At 51.3% G+C, this 16,523-nt stretch overlaps 1 protein-coding gene across 3 annotated transcripts; it reads left to right on the plus strand.

Moving 5' to 3' along the window:
• The first annotated feature begins 32 nt into the window (after nt 1–32).
• Pigq (phosphatidylinositol glycan anchor biosynthesis class Q) lies at nt 33–15,599 on the plus strand. 3 transcript variants are annotated; one of them, XM_021149360.3, is made up of 11 exons: nt 33–253; nt 4,841–5,539; nt 7,339–7,470; nt 7,612–7,732; nt 9,706–9,832; nt 10,109–10,262; nt 10,363–10,474; nt 10,901–10,981; nt 11,304–11,418; nt 13,304–13,365; nt 14,248–15,599. In XM_021149360.3, exons 2-11 carry the CDS (start codon nt 4,851–4,853, stop codon nt 14,398–14,400), a joined length of 1,746 nt encoding a protein of 581 aa, XP_021005019.1. In that variant the 5' UTR covers nt 33–253; nt 4,841–4,850; the 3' UTR covers nt 14,401–15,599. The 3 variants fall into 3 exon arrangements, with proteins under 3 accessions (XP_021005019.1, XP_021005018.1, XP_021005016.1); XM_021149359.3 differs by lacking the exon at nt 33–253 and adding an exon at nt 556–993; XM_021149357.2 differs by lacking the exon at nt 33–253 and adding an exon at nt 556–704.
• The last annotated feature ends 924 nt before the right edge of the window (nt 15,600–16,523 follow it).

Raw genomic sequence — 16,523 nt, forward strand, 5'->3', positions numbered from 1 at the left:
ACAGATGAGATCTGGAAGGGGAGGTGTGTGTGTGTGTGTTTGAAGAGCTTAGTGAGAATCTGTTCTCACCCATGTTCTTCATGTGGGAAGAAGCAAGAAAAAGCTCCTTGCTTTTGTCCCTTTAGGGTGTGGGGTGGCACCCAGCCTGTCATCTGGACGTTGAGGTCAACACACGTCACTTCTGCAGGTTAAATCAATATGCCCTGTTCATTATGTTGTGGGCGATTAACGGACAATGAAAGAAACTTTGCTTGTAAGTAGATGCTCAATAAACATTAGTTACTGCGTTGTTAGGAGTATTGCTTTCAGAGTATGCGGCCCACACGGGTCTGCGTGCACCCTACTCGCAATGGATAGAAACAGATGGAAGGGCCCGGGTATAGGAGGCCAGGCGATAAGAACAAAGCGGCTACCTTGGTCCTCAAAGGTTGGATCCACCCGACCTTTCAGGACATTTACAGCGAGGGTAGCTTTGATGACAGGAGCCCCGCGCGCGGAACTCTCGGGCCCAGGCGATGGACAGCCCGGGCATGTTTGGGGACCGGACCGTCGCGCGACAACGCGCGGAGCCGGCGGAAATGGTGCTGATGTCCCGCGGCGGGCCTGGGAGCCGCAAGCACGGTCGTCCTCCCGGGCCCGCCAAACGCGGTGCCCAACCCAGTTTCTTCCCTACCGCTCGGGGACGCGGCCCCGGGCACCAGCTGGTGAGCACTAGCGGGTAGCGGGGCCGGGAGAGGAAGAGGAGGAAATCCCGAGGCAGCGCAGGCCTCTTGGTCCTAAAGACTCTGAGATGGGAAACCGGAGGCCGGGATGGAGGGAGAGGCGGCCACCACGCTGCTGACCTCCAGGCTCAGCGGCACCCGTTGTGGGTCTGGGCCTGCTCTCCGGAACTTGAGGGCACCGAGAGGCCCCTCCTCCCCTCCAGGCGGGGAACTGGCTGGAAGATTCCTGGGGCACTGGCTGAGAGGCTCATATTTATCCACTCCAGTAAAGGTCAGAAACAGATTACCCCCTCCTTTTGAAATGAAAAAGGAAAGCATTTACAGAGGCGAAAAATGTGTTTCTGGGCAGGTTCTCTTATAGGCTAGGTTGGCCTCAAAATCCTAGTGTAGCAAAGGATGACCTTGAATTTTTGATTGTCCTTCGGACACCTTCTGATTACAGATATGCACTGCTACTACTGGTCTATGAGGTTCTGGGGACTCAACACAGGGTCTGGTGCAGGCTAGGTAGGCACCATACCAACTGACTACATCCCTAGTCAGAAAAGTGTTTTTTTTGAGGGGGGTGAGGAGGCATTTATTTTGAACGTGGGGTAAATATGAACCCTCTCAAAGATTCACAAAGTAATGTTTCAGCTATGATGTGTCCCAGGACTCTCGTAACTGGGCTGGCCATCCCTCAAGCCTGTTCCTTGCAGGGGAGGTAAGCAGGAGCTCTGCTGCTGAAGTCTGACTTGGAGTTCTGTGAAGAGACTTCCTGGGGCCTCTTATTTAACCCTCCTGGGAATGGGCTGTCGGGGAGGGAACTGACTCCTCCTTAGCAAAGGTAGCTTTTCCAGGCTTGGGCTGTTCTTTTTAATCAGCATCTTTAAAGGCGTTCACACATCCCAGGTTTCTGCCTTCTCCTCCAGCCTCTCACCTCTTGTATCGATCGCCTGCTCTTTCATCATCATTTTCTGCTGCTGGGATCCCAGCAGCCCAGTGTAAGCACACTCCTTCTTACACTTCAGTGCATCCGGAGGCTGAGATGGGAGTGAGGGTGGGGATTTGCCTCAACTTGAGTTCTCTCAGTACCCCACAGATCAGAGCTCCAACCTCTCTCTGCCTTGCACCTTCTTTCCTTTGACCTGAGCTTTTTTGCTTTTTTAAGGTAAACTGTAAATGAAGCATACTCCACAACGAGGATGCTTATAGATACAGTGTGTATACAGCACAGTGGATTCACGAGTTGTGAGCAGACTCCAAACCAGCCTTTGAAACATCTGTTTATAATTAGATCAAGGGCATTTCTCTTCCTACAGGGTTGTGAGCATTTTTCCTTAGTTCGTGTGAAGTGTTCCCCCCGGAGAGTCAGATGATATTTCACTGAGCTGCTGTGTCCTTACAAAGTTGTTGAACAAGAGTTTGGGCTCTGCTGAAGGGTTCCCTATGACAGTGGCCCACCGGGGCTCTTACAGGCAGAATGGCTCTAGTATCTTTAGCCGTGCCCCATGTCATGGCCTTCTGGAGTCAGTTCCTACTGAAGGGACAAGAGAAATTGGTTCTTGACACTGGCTATGGGGATTTAGCCTGCCCTAGTGTTGGGCGTCAGGTTTTCTCTATGGACACCTACCAATTGCCTGCTTCCTCCAGGTTCTTTGGAGTTTTGTTTTACTGGAGACTTCTGACTCGGAGGTCTATGGAAAGGCTTCCTGAGACTTCTTTACTGCACCCACCTGGGAACGGCTTTTTCAGGCTTGGGCTGTTCTTTTAATCAGCACCAGCATTTGGAAGTCCTACAGTGCTGGGTCCCATTAGTCTTCTCAGCATTGGGCTGGGTTATAGTTCATATGAGACCCTAGGTCTAGTCCTCATTATCAAAACCAAAAAGATTTGCCACATTGTCCATGTGAAAGCTTTGGGCTGGACAGGAAGGGAGCAGCTGCATCTGGATCCTTCAAGCTCTGGGCATTTGTTTATGGGACAGCTACCGCCACCACTTGTGTCACTGTCTACCCCTCAGCTCCAATTGTTTTGTGTAGACACTAGACCAGGAAACTAGGCTTCAGCCCAAGATCTGGGCCTCCCTCAGGAAAGGATCCAAAAATGGGGTCTTTGCTCACGGTTGCTGTGTTCTTCACTTCACATGGGCAAGAGGCGGTGTTGACTAAAGAAAGGCATATGTAGGCACCTGAACCTTGCCAAACATTCCAGCAGTTCAGTTCAGCAGGCACAAGTGAAGGAAACCCATGATCTCCAAATAGTGCCTTTTCTGTGGGAGGAACAGAGTGGGGGCCACAGGGTCAGGATTTGTAGCTACTCTGGTGGGTTGTTTGTTTTATTTTAAAGATTTATTTATTTATTACATGTAAGCACACCAGACACACCAGAAGAGGGCATCAGATCAGATCTCACTCATTAGAGGTGGTTGTGAGCCACCATGTGGTTGCTGGGATTTGAACTCAGGACCTTTGGAAGAGCAGTCAGTGCTCTTAACTGCTGAGCTATCTCTCCAGCCCCTGTGGTGGTTCTTAATGCTCATGCCAAGAGCCTGAGAGGTCAGGAGGGCTGCTGTTCCCTCACAGAAAATGCATTGACATTCTCTCATGGAGAGAAATACTGCTCTGCTGGGAGCCCCATCTTGGGAAAGACGAGTATTACCTAGAGGTACCTCAGGCGAGCAGAGGGCAGAGCAGAGCTGCTTCCACTGAGCTACACCTCCAGCGTCTTCTCTACTTACTTTCTGAGACTGAGTCTGTGTTACAGCTCTGAAGGCAAAGGTGTCCTGGCAGTCTGGAGCCAAGGAATAGCACAAAGTCACACCACACAATAAGCCTCATACAAGAGATTTATTGGGAAAGACCCAAGATGGCGGCTACCTCTGCTTGGGCCAGAAGTAGCAGAAAACTGAGTGAGAAGCAAACTTATATAGGATTTCTTGAGGGTTGGGGGACCAAGTTTTCCAGGGTGGGAATTGCTGGAGATTCAAATCCTGACTTAGGCGGAGCTCGGGATTGATGAGTTTTCAGCAGTGGCAGCAGCAGGACGACAACATGCTCCATGTCACAGGAGGAGCAGCTCCTTTAAGCGGGCCTTACACGCAGCCTTAGGACCAGTGATCTAGGTGTGCATCCAGTTTTCCTGAGCCCCGAAACAAGTTTGTTTGGTTCACTTTTATTTTTATTTTTGGTTATTTGGTGGTGTTTGAGATCAAATTCAGAATGTTGGCCATGCTAGGCAAGCACTCTGTCATTGAAAACCATCCCTGGCCCTCCAAAACAGGCTTAATACCTTTTAAATTTACTTTACGTATATGAGGTTTTGCCTGCACGTATGTAACCACACATGTGCTACATCTGCTGGAACTGGAGGTATGAATGGTTGTGAACCACCATATGGGTGCTGGGGATCAAACTCAGGTCTTCTGCAAGAGCGATGAGAACTCTAAACCTCTGAGTGGCTCTGCAGACCCAGGTTTTAAAATTTTATCTTAACTCTTGCTTATGGAAATCTAGTTTGTCGCTGTTTGAGACAGGGCCTTATTTTGTATGCCAGGATTCCCTGAAATTCATGTGTAGGCCTAGCTTGTCTTGAACCCAGTGATCTCCCTGCTTTAGCCTCCTAAGTACTGAGACTCTAGTCAAAAGCCATCTCCCCCCAACCCCTTCTTTTGAAGGCTGGTCTTGAACTGGCACTCCTTCCTCCACCTCTCCACTGCTGGGATTACAGGTGTACATTACACAGCTGGCTGGCTTCTGGTTTGCTAAAGTTATCATTTGTGTACATGCTCATATGACACTCATAAGGAGGCCTTTCTCATTAAAGCCCTCAGGCTCAGCCCCACACTGCTGTCAGTCAACAGCGTCTGTCCAGTACCTCACTCTGCCCTGCTTCGGGCTGCTGGCCTTAGAACTTGTGGAAGCACTGCCCTGCCATCACACATACGGCTGCTGCTTCCTGGGGCAGTGATCGGAAGAGTTCAGTCTCTGGGAGATGCACAGCCATGACTCACCAAATCCAGAACTGTGCTTTCCCAATGTGTGGCTGGGTGAATGGTTCGTAAGCAGGGTACAACATCTTGCAGGCACTATGCTGCCAGCCACAGCAGCTCTAAACCAACCCTCTCTGCTCTCTTGCAGGGCCCCCAGTATGGTGCTCAAGGTCTTCTTCCCCACATGCTGTGCCTCGGCAGACAGTGGCCTGTTAGTGGGACGGTGGGTCCCAGGACAGAGCAGTGCTGTGATCCTGGCCGTGGTGCACTTTCCCTTCATCCCCATCCAAGTCAAGGAGCTCCTGGCCCAGGTGCAGAAGGCCAGTCAAGTACCAGTGGCTGTGCTAGGTACCTGGTGCCACCGTCAGCAGGAACCACAGGAGAGCCTGGGGAATTTCCTGGAGGGCCTGGGTACCATCTTCTCCCATGATCCCTGGTTGCAGCTCTGCCGGGAGAGGGGTACCAGACTCTGGAGCTGCAAGGCCACTTACCCGCAGATGTCTGACCCTCTGGACACACACCCCGAAGAGCAGGTCATGCTCATCTTCTATGATCAGCGCAAGCTGCTGCTCTCCTGGCTGCATCCGCCTCCAGTCCTGCCTGCCTGCCAGATGGGAGACACCACAGCCAGCACCGGAGGCCTAGCTGACATCTTTGACACAGTGGCACGCAGCGAGGTGCTCTTCCGAAATGACCAATTTGATGAGACACCCGTACGCCTGAGCCACTGGCAATCAGAGGGAGTGGAGGCCAGCATACTTGTGGAGTTGGCCAAGCGGGCCTCTGGGCCTGTCTGCCTGCTGCTGGCTTCTCTGTTGTCCCTGATCTCAGCAGCTAGTGCTTGCCGGTAGGTGCCTCAGACAGGAAAGGTAGGACAAGAAATTGGACCCTTGAGAACCACAGGCTCTCCCTTCAGTGTAGTGGCATTGAGAGCCAGAGGGTCCATACTGAGGCTCATGTTCCTGAGACCCAGTTCTCCTCTTACCTTCCCTCCCTTTGCATCTCAGAGGATGTCTTAGTAGAGGCTGCTATTCCTGGAGACTGAGTGTGTGAGGCCCATCCAGTTAGGTATAGAATGGGTCGCAGACAGTTCAAGCACCGAGAAGAAATCTGGTGAACACAAAACTGGGTTATTGCACTTAAAAAAAAATTACAGGGCTGGTGAGATGGCTCAGTGGGTAAGAGCACCCGACTGCTCTTCCGAAGGTCCGAGGTTCAAATCCCAGCAACCACATGGTGGCTCACAACCATCCGTAACGAGATCTGCTGCGGTGTACTTACATATAATAAAAATAAATAAATCTTTAAAAAAAAAATTACAAATAGCCAGACAGTGGAGGTGCACACCTTTAATCCCAGCACTTGGGAGGCAGAGGCAGTTGGATTTCTGAGTTCAAGGCCAGCCTGGTCAACAAATTAAGTCCAAGACAGATCTCCTGGAACTGGGGTTGCCATCATGTGGGTGCTGGGAATTAAACCTGTGTCTCTACAAGAGCAACAAGTGCTCCAGATCATCATCTCTTCAGCTTAGCTTACGATTGTTGTGTGTTTGGGACAGGGTCTCAGCTGTATAGCCTTAGCTGGCCTGAAACTCACTATGTGGTCTAGGCTAGCCCATTCCCCTTCTTTTCTGTTGTTCCCACAGCTGGCTTCAGGTGATAATGCAGTTCCTCTCCAGTCCATAGTTGCTTGGAGCAGTCGTACCCACCCAGGGTCTCTAGAATCATGGGTGCTAGCCTGGAAAAGTCCTCAAGTCCTCAGAATGCTGAGTAACACTAGGCTCTTTTTTTGGTGGTGGTTTTGGTGGTGGTTTCTGAGACAGGGTTTCTCTGTGTAGCTCTGGCTGTCCTGGAACTCACTCTGTAGACCAGGCTGGCCTCAAACTCAGAAATCCACCTGCCTCTGCCTCCCGAGTGCTGGGATTAAAGGCGTGCGCCACCATGCCCGGTGCTGCTGCTCTTTTTGCTCTTTGACCCTGCTCTCCTGTTTCACATGAGCCAATTGCTATCAGGTATTTTCTTCTTCCTTGGCTTGAGGACATCTCTTACTATGTGAGCATCTGTGGAAATGTCTCAGTGCTTCCTTTGTGAGGAACTCAGTCTTATGGAAAGCCCAGGAGAACCTTGCTTGAGCTGGGTTACCATGTAGTAGGCAGGGCAAGTCTTGGGTGGATGAGAGATGACCTAGTCCCCCCTCCCCCTCTACTTTTTCAGCCATCTTTTGGGGAAAGGGTAGCCCTAACCAAGCTGGCCTTAGACTCGAGATCTATTTGCCTCAGCCTCCTGAGTCCTGGGATTAAAGGCACGTGCTACCACGACTGGCTATCTTTTCAGCTATCTTGACACTCCTCTTTGCATTGGCTGGTGAGCTCAGGTATGCCTGAGGCTCTGCGAGGGCTCCAGCTCTGTGGTAGCAGTAAGCACAGCTGGGGGTGGGGCAGGAAGGTGCTGTGCGTTTCACATCTAGGCATCCTTGCTTGGCTGTGTTGGTCTTCACATTTGCCTGGGCCCTGCTGAGCCTTGAAGTGGAACCAAAGGGCTCAGGGTGAGTGGCTCTGGGTCTTCTTTCTAGAGTGAGAAACCTAGGCTGGGAAACCAAGGAACCTAAGGCTGGAGGTGTCAGTCTCAGCCCTTATATTCCCCCCAGGCTATGGAAGCTGTGGCCACTTACCTTCATCAGAAGCAAGCTCTCCACTTGTGAGCAGCTCCATCACCGGCTGAAGCACCTCTCCCTCATCTTCAGCACAGAGAAAGCCCAGAATCCCATGCAGCTGATGAGGTATGGTTTCCTATACAGGGGATGCGGTGGGGAGGGGTGGCCCATCCTCTTCTTCCTCTCCACTTTGCACTGTGCCTGCAGCCAGGCCTTTCAGGTCACAGGCTGTGTCTATAGCTGTGCTTTCCCTGACTTTCCTTCCAGGAAGGCCAACGTGCTGGTTTCTGTGCTACTGGATGTGGCCCTTGGCTTGCTGCTGCTCTCTTGGCTCCACAGCAATAACCGAATTGGACAGCTGGCCAATGCCCTGGTCCCTGTGGCTGATGTGAGTGGATTGGGTGGAGCCCAGCTTCCTGAGGGTTGGGAATCCTCTTGGGCAGTCCTTCAGCTGGCAGGAACAGCTCTTCCCTGTCCTCACCCTAGAGACCCAGCCTTTGGCCCCAGCCTGAGATATTTCCTAGCTCTTGGGACCTGTCTCTCAGGGCAGCATTGGTGAATTGCCTGCTGCCCCTTCCTGAAGGTGGCAGTGTCTGAGGGCCACTTTGGTTGAGGCTTTCATGGGCCCCGTTTCCATGCTAAGCTTATATACCAGGTGAAAGCTAACCTTAGGACAACTCTGGCTCGGGGCTGTTGCTGGGCTGTCCACGCTATTGCCAGACTGCTCTTACACTGGAAACAAGAGGCACAGGCTGTCCTCTCTACTCCCCATGCTCCCGTACATGGTATGTACAGCACATTCATGCTGGTTCCTTCACCTCATTTCTACCTGGCCATGGAACGCCTCAGTTCTCCATCTCATCTGCAGTAGAGGCAAAGCAGTGTCTCCTATGGAAGTCTTGTGGGCTCTGCTTCTGCTGTCAGTGCGGATGAGTGCTGGGTCTGTTTGTTGCCAGGCCAGAGGAGGCCACTGGGGCAGCAGTGGGCTCCTCTCAGCTTTGTGAGATCTGTGGAGGTCATCCCAGTAGGAAAGAGGAGCTGGAGCTGGGTGAAAGGGTGAGGCTGTTTCTATATTCTGTTTCTTGGCCAACTTTGTCTGGGGAAAAAAAAGCACCCATAAATATTTAATTAAAAAATGGAGTCTTTTTCTGCTGCCAGGCTTTTATCCTTTAAATATTAAATAAGACCTATTTATAAAGAAGGTTTTGCTCTCCTCCCTGGTGGTCCTGAGGCTTTTGCACAGGATTGCAAGAGGCTTTGAGAAGAGCATGTAGGGATATAAGAGTTACTCTTGACTAGACAGTGGTGGTGCAGACCTTTAATCCCAGCACTTGGAAGGCAGAAACAGGCAGATCTCTATGAGTTTGAGGCCAGCCTGGTCTATACAGTGGATTCCAGGACAGCCAGGGCTATATAAAGAAACGGCCTCAAAAACAGACAGACAGGATTACTGCTATGGCCTCACCTTGGTGACAGAGTAGAGCGTCTCTTAGCCAGACGTCCCGTCCCGTACCCTGCTTGTCACTGATGTCCCCATGTGTTCACTGCACTCAGTTTCGTCTTTTCTTTGGGCCCCTGCCCTCCGGCACTCTCCCCTGCTTGCCAAGTCTCTGATAAGCCCAACACCCTGTCACTCACCCAAGATTGCTACCCATTGCTGGGTAGCCCTAACCTCTGGTAGCAAGTGGTACAGTGAAGTCTTTAACGGGGGCCTTCAGTATTTCCCAAGTATGGTTTGAATTGAGCCATGGTCTGTCCCACCTGAGCAATATCCAGGTATCATAGACTTAGGACCCTATGGGTCCAGGGCTAATGTAGCAGTATAAGAGGATGACGGGAGTTCTCGGGTTGAGGTAGATGTCTCATCGGGACACACGCTCACTCAAGGAATTGGTTATGTATTCCAGCCTGTTAGAAGATTCCTCAAACCAGAATCTTGGAAGTCATCTGTGGTCAAGGGTCAGGGGTCCAGTGGCCAGACAAATTTGGGAAACACAGTTTCTGTCCAAAGTTAGACGACTTTGGTGCACACCTTTAATCCTGGCACTTGAGAGGCAAAGGCAGGTGGATCTCTATGAGTTTGAGGCATCTGAGTCTACACAGCGAGTTCTAAGATAGCCAGAACTATATAGGGAGACCCTGTTTAAATAAATAAAAAGACAATGATTTTGAACCTTGGAAGTGCAGGCTGCCTTTGTCCTGCCCAGAGAGACTGGCTAGGGTGGGAGCCCATTCTAGACAGTCCTCAACCTGCCCACTCATCTACCTCTGTGACCGTGTCATCCTCCCCTGCTCCATGTCCCTGCTGCCCCCTCATCTACCTCTGTGACGTGTCACCCTCCCTGCTCCATATCCCTGTAGCGCGTGGCTGAGGAGCTTCAGCATCTGTTGCAGTGGCTGATGGGTGCTCCTGCCGGGCTCAAGATGAACCGGGCACTGGATCAGGTGCTGGGCCGCTTTTTCCTGTACCACATCCATCTGTGGATAAGTGAGTGCCTGCTGGGCAGGGTTGGGCAGCCCAGCAGGGCAGGTTGAGGAGAGCAGACAACCCTAGTCAGGCCCAGTCTCCCCCTGCTTCCATTTGCTGGCCTCCTGTTTGTATGAAGCCAACTGTGTCGGGCCAGTTGAAGTCTCAAGCTGAAGTCTGGGTCCAGTGGCTGGGCTTGTGCTCACCGGTATCCTGCAGTATTAGGTAGCCATTCTCAGAAGCATGGGCTCCCAGTGCCTCAGTGGGCACTACTTATGGCTGAACCCCATCCTGCAGGCTATATCCACCTTATGTCCCCCTTTATTGAGCATATCCTGTGGCATGTGGGACTCTCAGCCTGCCTTGGACTGACTGTTGCTCTGTCCATCTTTTCGGATATCATCGCCCTTCTCACCTTCCACATCTATTGCTTCTATGTCTACGGTGCCAGGTATGTGTATGTGCAAGTGGGCGCTCAACAGGGTGTGAGCAAATAGGTGAGGTGTGGCCCTCATGGGTGAAGTGTGGCCTCATGAGCATGTGACCTACAGGCTGTACTGCCTGAAGATCTATGGCCTTTCCTCTCTCTGGCGTCTGTTCCGGGGGAAGAAGTGGAATGTTCTGCGCCAGCGAGTGGATTCTTGTTCCTATGACCTTGACCAGGTACCTACAGCTTTGAGCCTGCTGACCCTGCCAGGGCAGCTACTTAGACCCTACCAAGGACTAACCTACTCCTATCCTGCAGCTAGTTTCCAGCAGTTGTCCTAGGGGGAGGTACCTGCAGACCTACAGACTTTACCAAGGTGGGCATAGGACCTGCTTTGGCTTATTCCATTTGCTTATTACCCAGATGTGATACATGAAGTTTCCCCTAACATCATATTTGCCTATGTACCCTACTGCCTGTTTCCCCAGGTCCACAGGGTATGTAGACACACACTCCTCATGGTAAAGGGAACATGGTGACCCTTGCTAGCTCAGGAGACCAAAAAATTCAACTGCAGTTTAAGATGTGTGTGGGCAGTGATAGAGTTGCCTCCCTGGCCTGGATCTTGTGGTGCCAGGTGTGCTGGTCCTTTTTCCCTACAGCTCTTCATTGGGACCTTGCTCTTCACCATCCTGGTCTTCTTGCTACCCACCACCGCTCTGTACTACCTGGTATTCACCCTGGTGAGCCCAGTACCTCCTGCCCTGGGGCCTACAGAACAACTTGGGATTGGTCACTGCCTGAGCCAGGCACACAGGAAACAGGCTATCTACCTCTTGGGGTCACATCAGCATGGCTGTTCTGAACTCTCTGGAAACTATGTACTGGTCTTAAAGCAGTTGGGGGTTCCGTCCTGGAGAAGACTGGCTACAGGGGAGGTTGGGACCCATAGTAAGTGGATGGGGTCATAGAAGAGCCCTCCTCTAGAGGTAAGCCTATTGGGCTTCTCTCCTCCTAGGCCTGTTTAATGTGTGCCCTCAGCCCTGACTGTCACCTTTGCTACAGCTCCGGCTCCTGGTGATCACTGTGCAGGGCTTAATCCATCTACTTGTAGACCTCATCAATTCCCTGCCACTATACTCCCTTGGCCTTCGACTCTGCCGACCCTATAGGCTGGCAGGTAAGTGTTGGGTGCTGGTGGTCTGGCTTCTGAAAGATGATACAATGTATCCATAGGCCTTATAAAACACTTGTGCCAACTTCTTGTGTCTCCTTCCTGAAAGAATTGGTATGTGTGGCATAGTAGGCAGGGCCATGAAGACAGACTTGGTCCTGGGCACATGCTATCTTTTCTCTCTCCCTGGAGAGTTAAGTTCAGGGACATAAAGACCCGAGGCATCACCCTTTCTGTAATACGTGAGGCTTGCTGCAGAGTCTGTGTAGGATATAGCTCAGACTCAGAGAAGTCTGCCTCCATGTGATTCTAGGCTATGTCTGCTTTTTGATGACCCTTACCCTTGGAGGGACAGGCCAGAATGAGGGCTGCTAGACTGTAGCAGGAGCACCCTGCACTGTATAATCATCACCTATCACCCAAGCTGTCTCTCTGAATCTCTGCATTCTGGTTCCATGTCCCTTGCGGGGAATTTATCTCCTTTAGGCCTGAGGTTGTTATGAGCAACCCATTTGTCCCTAGGGCTTTGGATACACCAGGGACATCAGGATCGCCTGGCATAGCCAATGTTCAACACCAGTTCAGCTGATCTCTAAGGTGACTCTATCAGCAAGCTCAGACCCTTTTGATAGGGACATGCAGATTCCATGGCTTTGAACCAATTTCAAAGTCTGCCTTCAGGCATCTCCCTGCTGCTGAATGCCTATAAAACATTTTGTGAACATCCTTCTAGCTAATTTCTCCATTAACCTCAGGGGACCCAGGCCAGAGTCTCATTTGCAATGCTCCTCACTCAGCCTCTGCCCCCTTCTTCACTTCAGAACACAAAAGCAGGTGGGCCACAGTCGCCCCAGACATAGCCTGGGGTGCAGAACCTCTTCCTTCTAAGTTTGGAGCCAGTAAATGGGGCAGAGCAGTTACGTTGCTTGGAAGGCCATGGCTCTGACCCTTCCCACTGCCTGGCTTTAAGTAAGCTTCATTTCCAGCTTATTTAGCTTATTTATCAAGACAGGGTTTCTGGGCTGGTGAGATGGCTCAGTGGATAAGAGCACCCGACTGCTCTTCCGAAGGTCCAGAGTTCAAATCCCAGCAACCACATGGTGGCTCACAACCATCTGTAACGAGATCTGGCGCCCTCTTCTGGAGTGTCTGAAGACAGCTACAGTGCACTTATATATAATAAATAAATAAAATCTTTAAAAAAAAAAAAAAAAAAAAAAAAAGACAGGGTTTCTCTGTGTAGTCCTGTTAGTCCTAGAACATACTCTGTAGACCAGGCTAGCTTTGAACTCAACAGAGTTCTACCTACCTCTGCCTCCCGAGTGCTGGGATTAAAGGCATGCACCACCACAACTGTCTCATTTCCTGCTCTTTTAAGAACCTTCCTGCCGGGTGTGGTGGCGCACGCCCTTAATCCCAGCACTCAGGAACCTGGGAGGCAGAGGCAGGAGGATTTATGAGTTCGAGGCCAGCCTGGTCTACAAAGTGAGTTCCAGGTCAGCCAGGGCCATACAGAGAAACCCTGTCTCCACAAACCAAAACAAAAAAACCAAAAAAACCAAAAAACCTTCCTGGGCATTTCCTAGACCTGGAAACCAAAATACAGGCCAGGGGTGCTATGGGTTCCTAAGTCACAGACACAGAAGCTGTAGGGCACTGAACTATTAACAGGGCATCTGCCACCCAGCATAGAGGCAGCTGGGAAAGTAGAGGAGGAGAGAACCCTGTGTTCCCAGGCAGGTCTACTGCCTCCTGGGTGTGCTCAAAGGGGCTAGAAGCGTCCGAAATTGCCATCTACAACAGCCTCTGCTGACCCATAGCGTTCCGTGGGACCAGTGAAAGCTGATTGGGCATTGCCATCTACCTTCCTAAATCCTTTGCTTTCCTATAGCTGGTGTGAAGTTCAGAGTTCTGGAAAAGGAGGCAGGCAGACCCCTCCGACTCCTGATGCAGGTAAGAACTCTCTATGCTTCACTGCTACTCAGACCCGGGATCCCCACCTTCCATCAGACTCCCCCAGTGTCCTGGGACAGCTGGTGTGATACTGTGGTGTTAGAGCAGCCAGAGGTCACATAGAGGTAGAAGGACCCAGTGGAGCTAAGGGATAGGTTCCCTGGCATCTGAGCACTATAACTCACTGTGTCTGGAGCCTCCCCAGCAGAGTTATGGCTACTTACTGTGGTCTACATAGTTGAGATCTAGTCCAGCCTGTGGGTGGAGTGCCCATACTTGGCTAGAGACATCATGAAGCTACCCTGAGTCCCATAGTGCTCAAGGTTGTGATAAAACAGAAATGACTTTACCAAGGCCTCATGACAAGTAGTCATTTCCTGTTGGTCTTGAACCCTTGGCTCTTTCAGTCACAGATTCCAGTCCCTGTGGAAGGGAGCAGAACATGTTTTGGGGTGACTTGCCAGGTATTGAGTTGTACCTTGGGCCAAGTCTAAGACTCTTAGATGCAGAAGCATCTGGCATGATCCCCTCCTCCTCTCCTTCTTCCTTCTTCTTCCTCCTCCTTCTCTCTCTCTCCTCCTCCTTCTCCTCCTCCCAGAAGCCTAGAAACAGAGTAGATTCTAGGATAGGGCAGACACTGAACTCCCCTGTCATCATTCCCTCCTCAGGGGACCAAAGTGCTATATGGTTGCTTCTCCAAGGATAGATAGCATGGCTATTCCATAGGCAAACGTTTGTCTGGGTTTGCCCTACAGTTGTCTAGCTAAAGATTCTCTAGAGAGCCAGTCAGGCCCAAGGTGCCAGCCCTCAAGAGCTTCTTCTGTAGACACAGCTGAAGCACCCAGGACCACTACCCTACTGATATCTCCCCTGTTCTTGCAGATAAACCCTCTGCCCTATAACCATGTGATGGACATCTACCGTCTGCCTCGCTGTGGCTGCCATCCCAAGCACTCCTGGGGTACCCTGTGCCGAAAGCTGGTCTTCGGAGAGCTCATCTACCCCTGGAGGCAGAGAGAGGACAAACAGGACTGAGGAGCTGGACACAGCCTGCCCATAGCTACTGCACAACCATCACGCCTCCTCTCTGCCAGGACAGCACTGACCACGGGGTCATCTCAGGTCCCACAAGGGCCAACCAAACACTCTGTGTGCTGAATGTAGGCAGGCCTTACCCTTGAGTTACTACTTTGCTCTCGGACCCTGCCAGCTTCAGTCCTGCACTCTAGCACAGTGGTTCTCAATCGTCCCAAAGCTGACCCTTTAATACAGTTCCTCATGTTGTGGTGACCCCAACCATAAAATTATTTTCATTACTACTTCATAACTGTTAATTTTGCTACTGCTATGAATCATGATATAATATAAATATCTGTGTTTTCTGACAGTCATAGGCGAACCTTGTGAAAGGGTCATATGACACCCATCCCAGAGAGTTGAGAACCACTGCTCTAGTACCACCTATGTAGGGACCCACATGGTTTTTGTAGTCATTACAGTGAGCCTGATTCCTAGGAGTGCCTGGACTCCGTGGGATATGCTGGCAGGTCCTCTTGGCTGCTTTATTGGGTGGGAGCACTCCTGGGCACCTGGTGCACTTCATAAGCCTCCGCAGAACATTTCCATTGGGAAACAGGCAGCTGCTGATCCCTTATCCCCTCGAACTAATCCCTCACCCTGTACTTCATTGGGCTTACTTGCTACTCTCTGGAGATTGCTTTGTGAAGTTGCTGCTAATAGGCCTTTGGGTACCCTTTACTTGAAGTTATATCAACTGGGGTGATTGGATACCTGCCAACCTGGCTGCCCTGTTCTTGCTTAGTGCTCCATGTATGGATAGGCCCTTTGGCAAAATATTCTATCTTATAGACTCTTTATGGGACCAGGTAGCTTCCTTCTGGACAGGCACTTCATGGCTCATTGTGTGAATGATCTTGGGGTGGTGAAATGGCCAGGGTTGGTTCCCTAACACTTAGTGGGACCCCATGTGAACTAGTCCCTAGGGGGCAGGAAACCTCACTGCCTGATGGTCTAGAATTATCTGCTGTGGGCAGGAGGGGACAGCTGGCCCAGCCTGTCTTTCAGGGGCACTTGCGACTATGGACATTGGTCTGTCTGTGCCTGCTTCCTCTTGCTATAGGTCACAGCCACTCTTAAGCAGCCAGTGGAGGATTTTGGTGAAGATGAATCCTGATAGTGTGATGACAATAAAATCTCATGAATCTGGAGTACCAGCTTGGGTGTGCTGCTCGTCTGGCCAGGCTCTAGGTGGGTGGGCTAGGTGGGGCACTGGGTTACCCCAGGTGACTGTCATCATTTCCTGCCTAAGGTCTCTGCAGAGGCTCTGCTGAGTTGCAGCCCTAGGCACTTGAAGATGTCATAGATAGGTGAACAGAGCTAGAGCCTCAGTGCCTCTGGCCACAGTTTCACCCAGATTCCGGGAGCTGGGATACAGTCTGGTAGGGCTGGGGTTGTCTACTCTGGGCTTTGACTATGTGGATTCCAAACAAAGCACAGCTCTGCCCTGGACTGACAAGTTTCTCTATGTAGTCTTGGCTATCCCAGAACTCACTCTGTAGACCAGGCTGGCTCAGACACAGATCAGCCTGCCTCTGCCTCCCTAGTACTGGGACTGAAGGAGTGTGCCAATACCACACATCTTCAACTGACTCTTAGCATCTTCAGTCTTCGGATGCCTCCAGGCCTGTTGTCCTGGTTATGAAGAAGGGGCCCTCAGTTGCTTTCTAGCCTGGGACTCCACAAAGGATCAGTATAAGCCAACTGGGGAGTGCCATAGGGCCCTGTGTGGCCCTGTGCCCAGATAGAGCCTGCTGAAAATGGCTGTCATATGCAATACTGGGTGCTACACTCTAGGCAGGCCTTCCACTTGTCTCTTGGTAACCCTTTGGACTCAGCTGCACACAGATTACTACTTCTGTGAGTGCATTTCCCCTACTCTGCCTGGCCACCCTTACCCATCCTTTAGCTTCCTGCTCTCATCCTTTCACTCCTGTACTCCCATCAGGCAGAGCTTCTGACCTCAGCCCAGCTGGCCCTGTCATGAGATTAGTCTGGCAGCTGTCCCTGTGTGCAGCAGAGTACTGGGCTGTCTGCCCTTCTGAGGACCAGTCAGGGCCTGGCACCAGAGCTGGTCAAAT

This window comes from Mus caroli, unplaced genomic scaffold (genome assembly GCF_978045245.1).
Source record: "Mus caroli unplaced genomic scaffold, Mus_caroli_1 scaffold_18, whole genome shotgun sequence".
Taxonomy (NCBI): Eukaryota; Metazoa; Chordata; class Mammalia; order Rodentia; family Muridae; genus Mus; species Mus caroli.

What these genes read in the sequence shown, in the direction of transcription:
- Pigq (XM_021149360.3), top strand. Translation starts at nt 4,851, where the DNA reads ATGGTGCTCAAGGTCTTCTTCCCCACATGCTGTGCCTCGGCAGACAGT. An exon ending in ACTACCTGGTATTCACCCTG is followed by an intron (nt 10,982 to 11,303) that starts GTGAGCCCAGTA and finishes CCTTTGCTACAG; the next exon opens with CTCCGGCTCCTGGTGATCAC. An exon ending in CCCTCCGACTCCTGATGCAG is followed by an intron (nt 13,366 to 14,247) that starts GTAAGAACTCTC and finishes CTGTTCTTGCAG; the next exon opens with ATAAACCCTCTGCCCTATAA.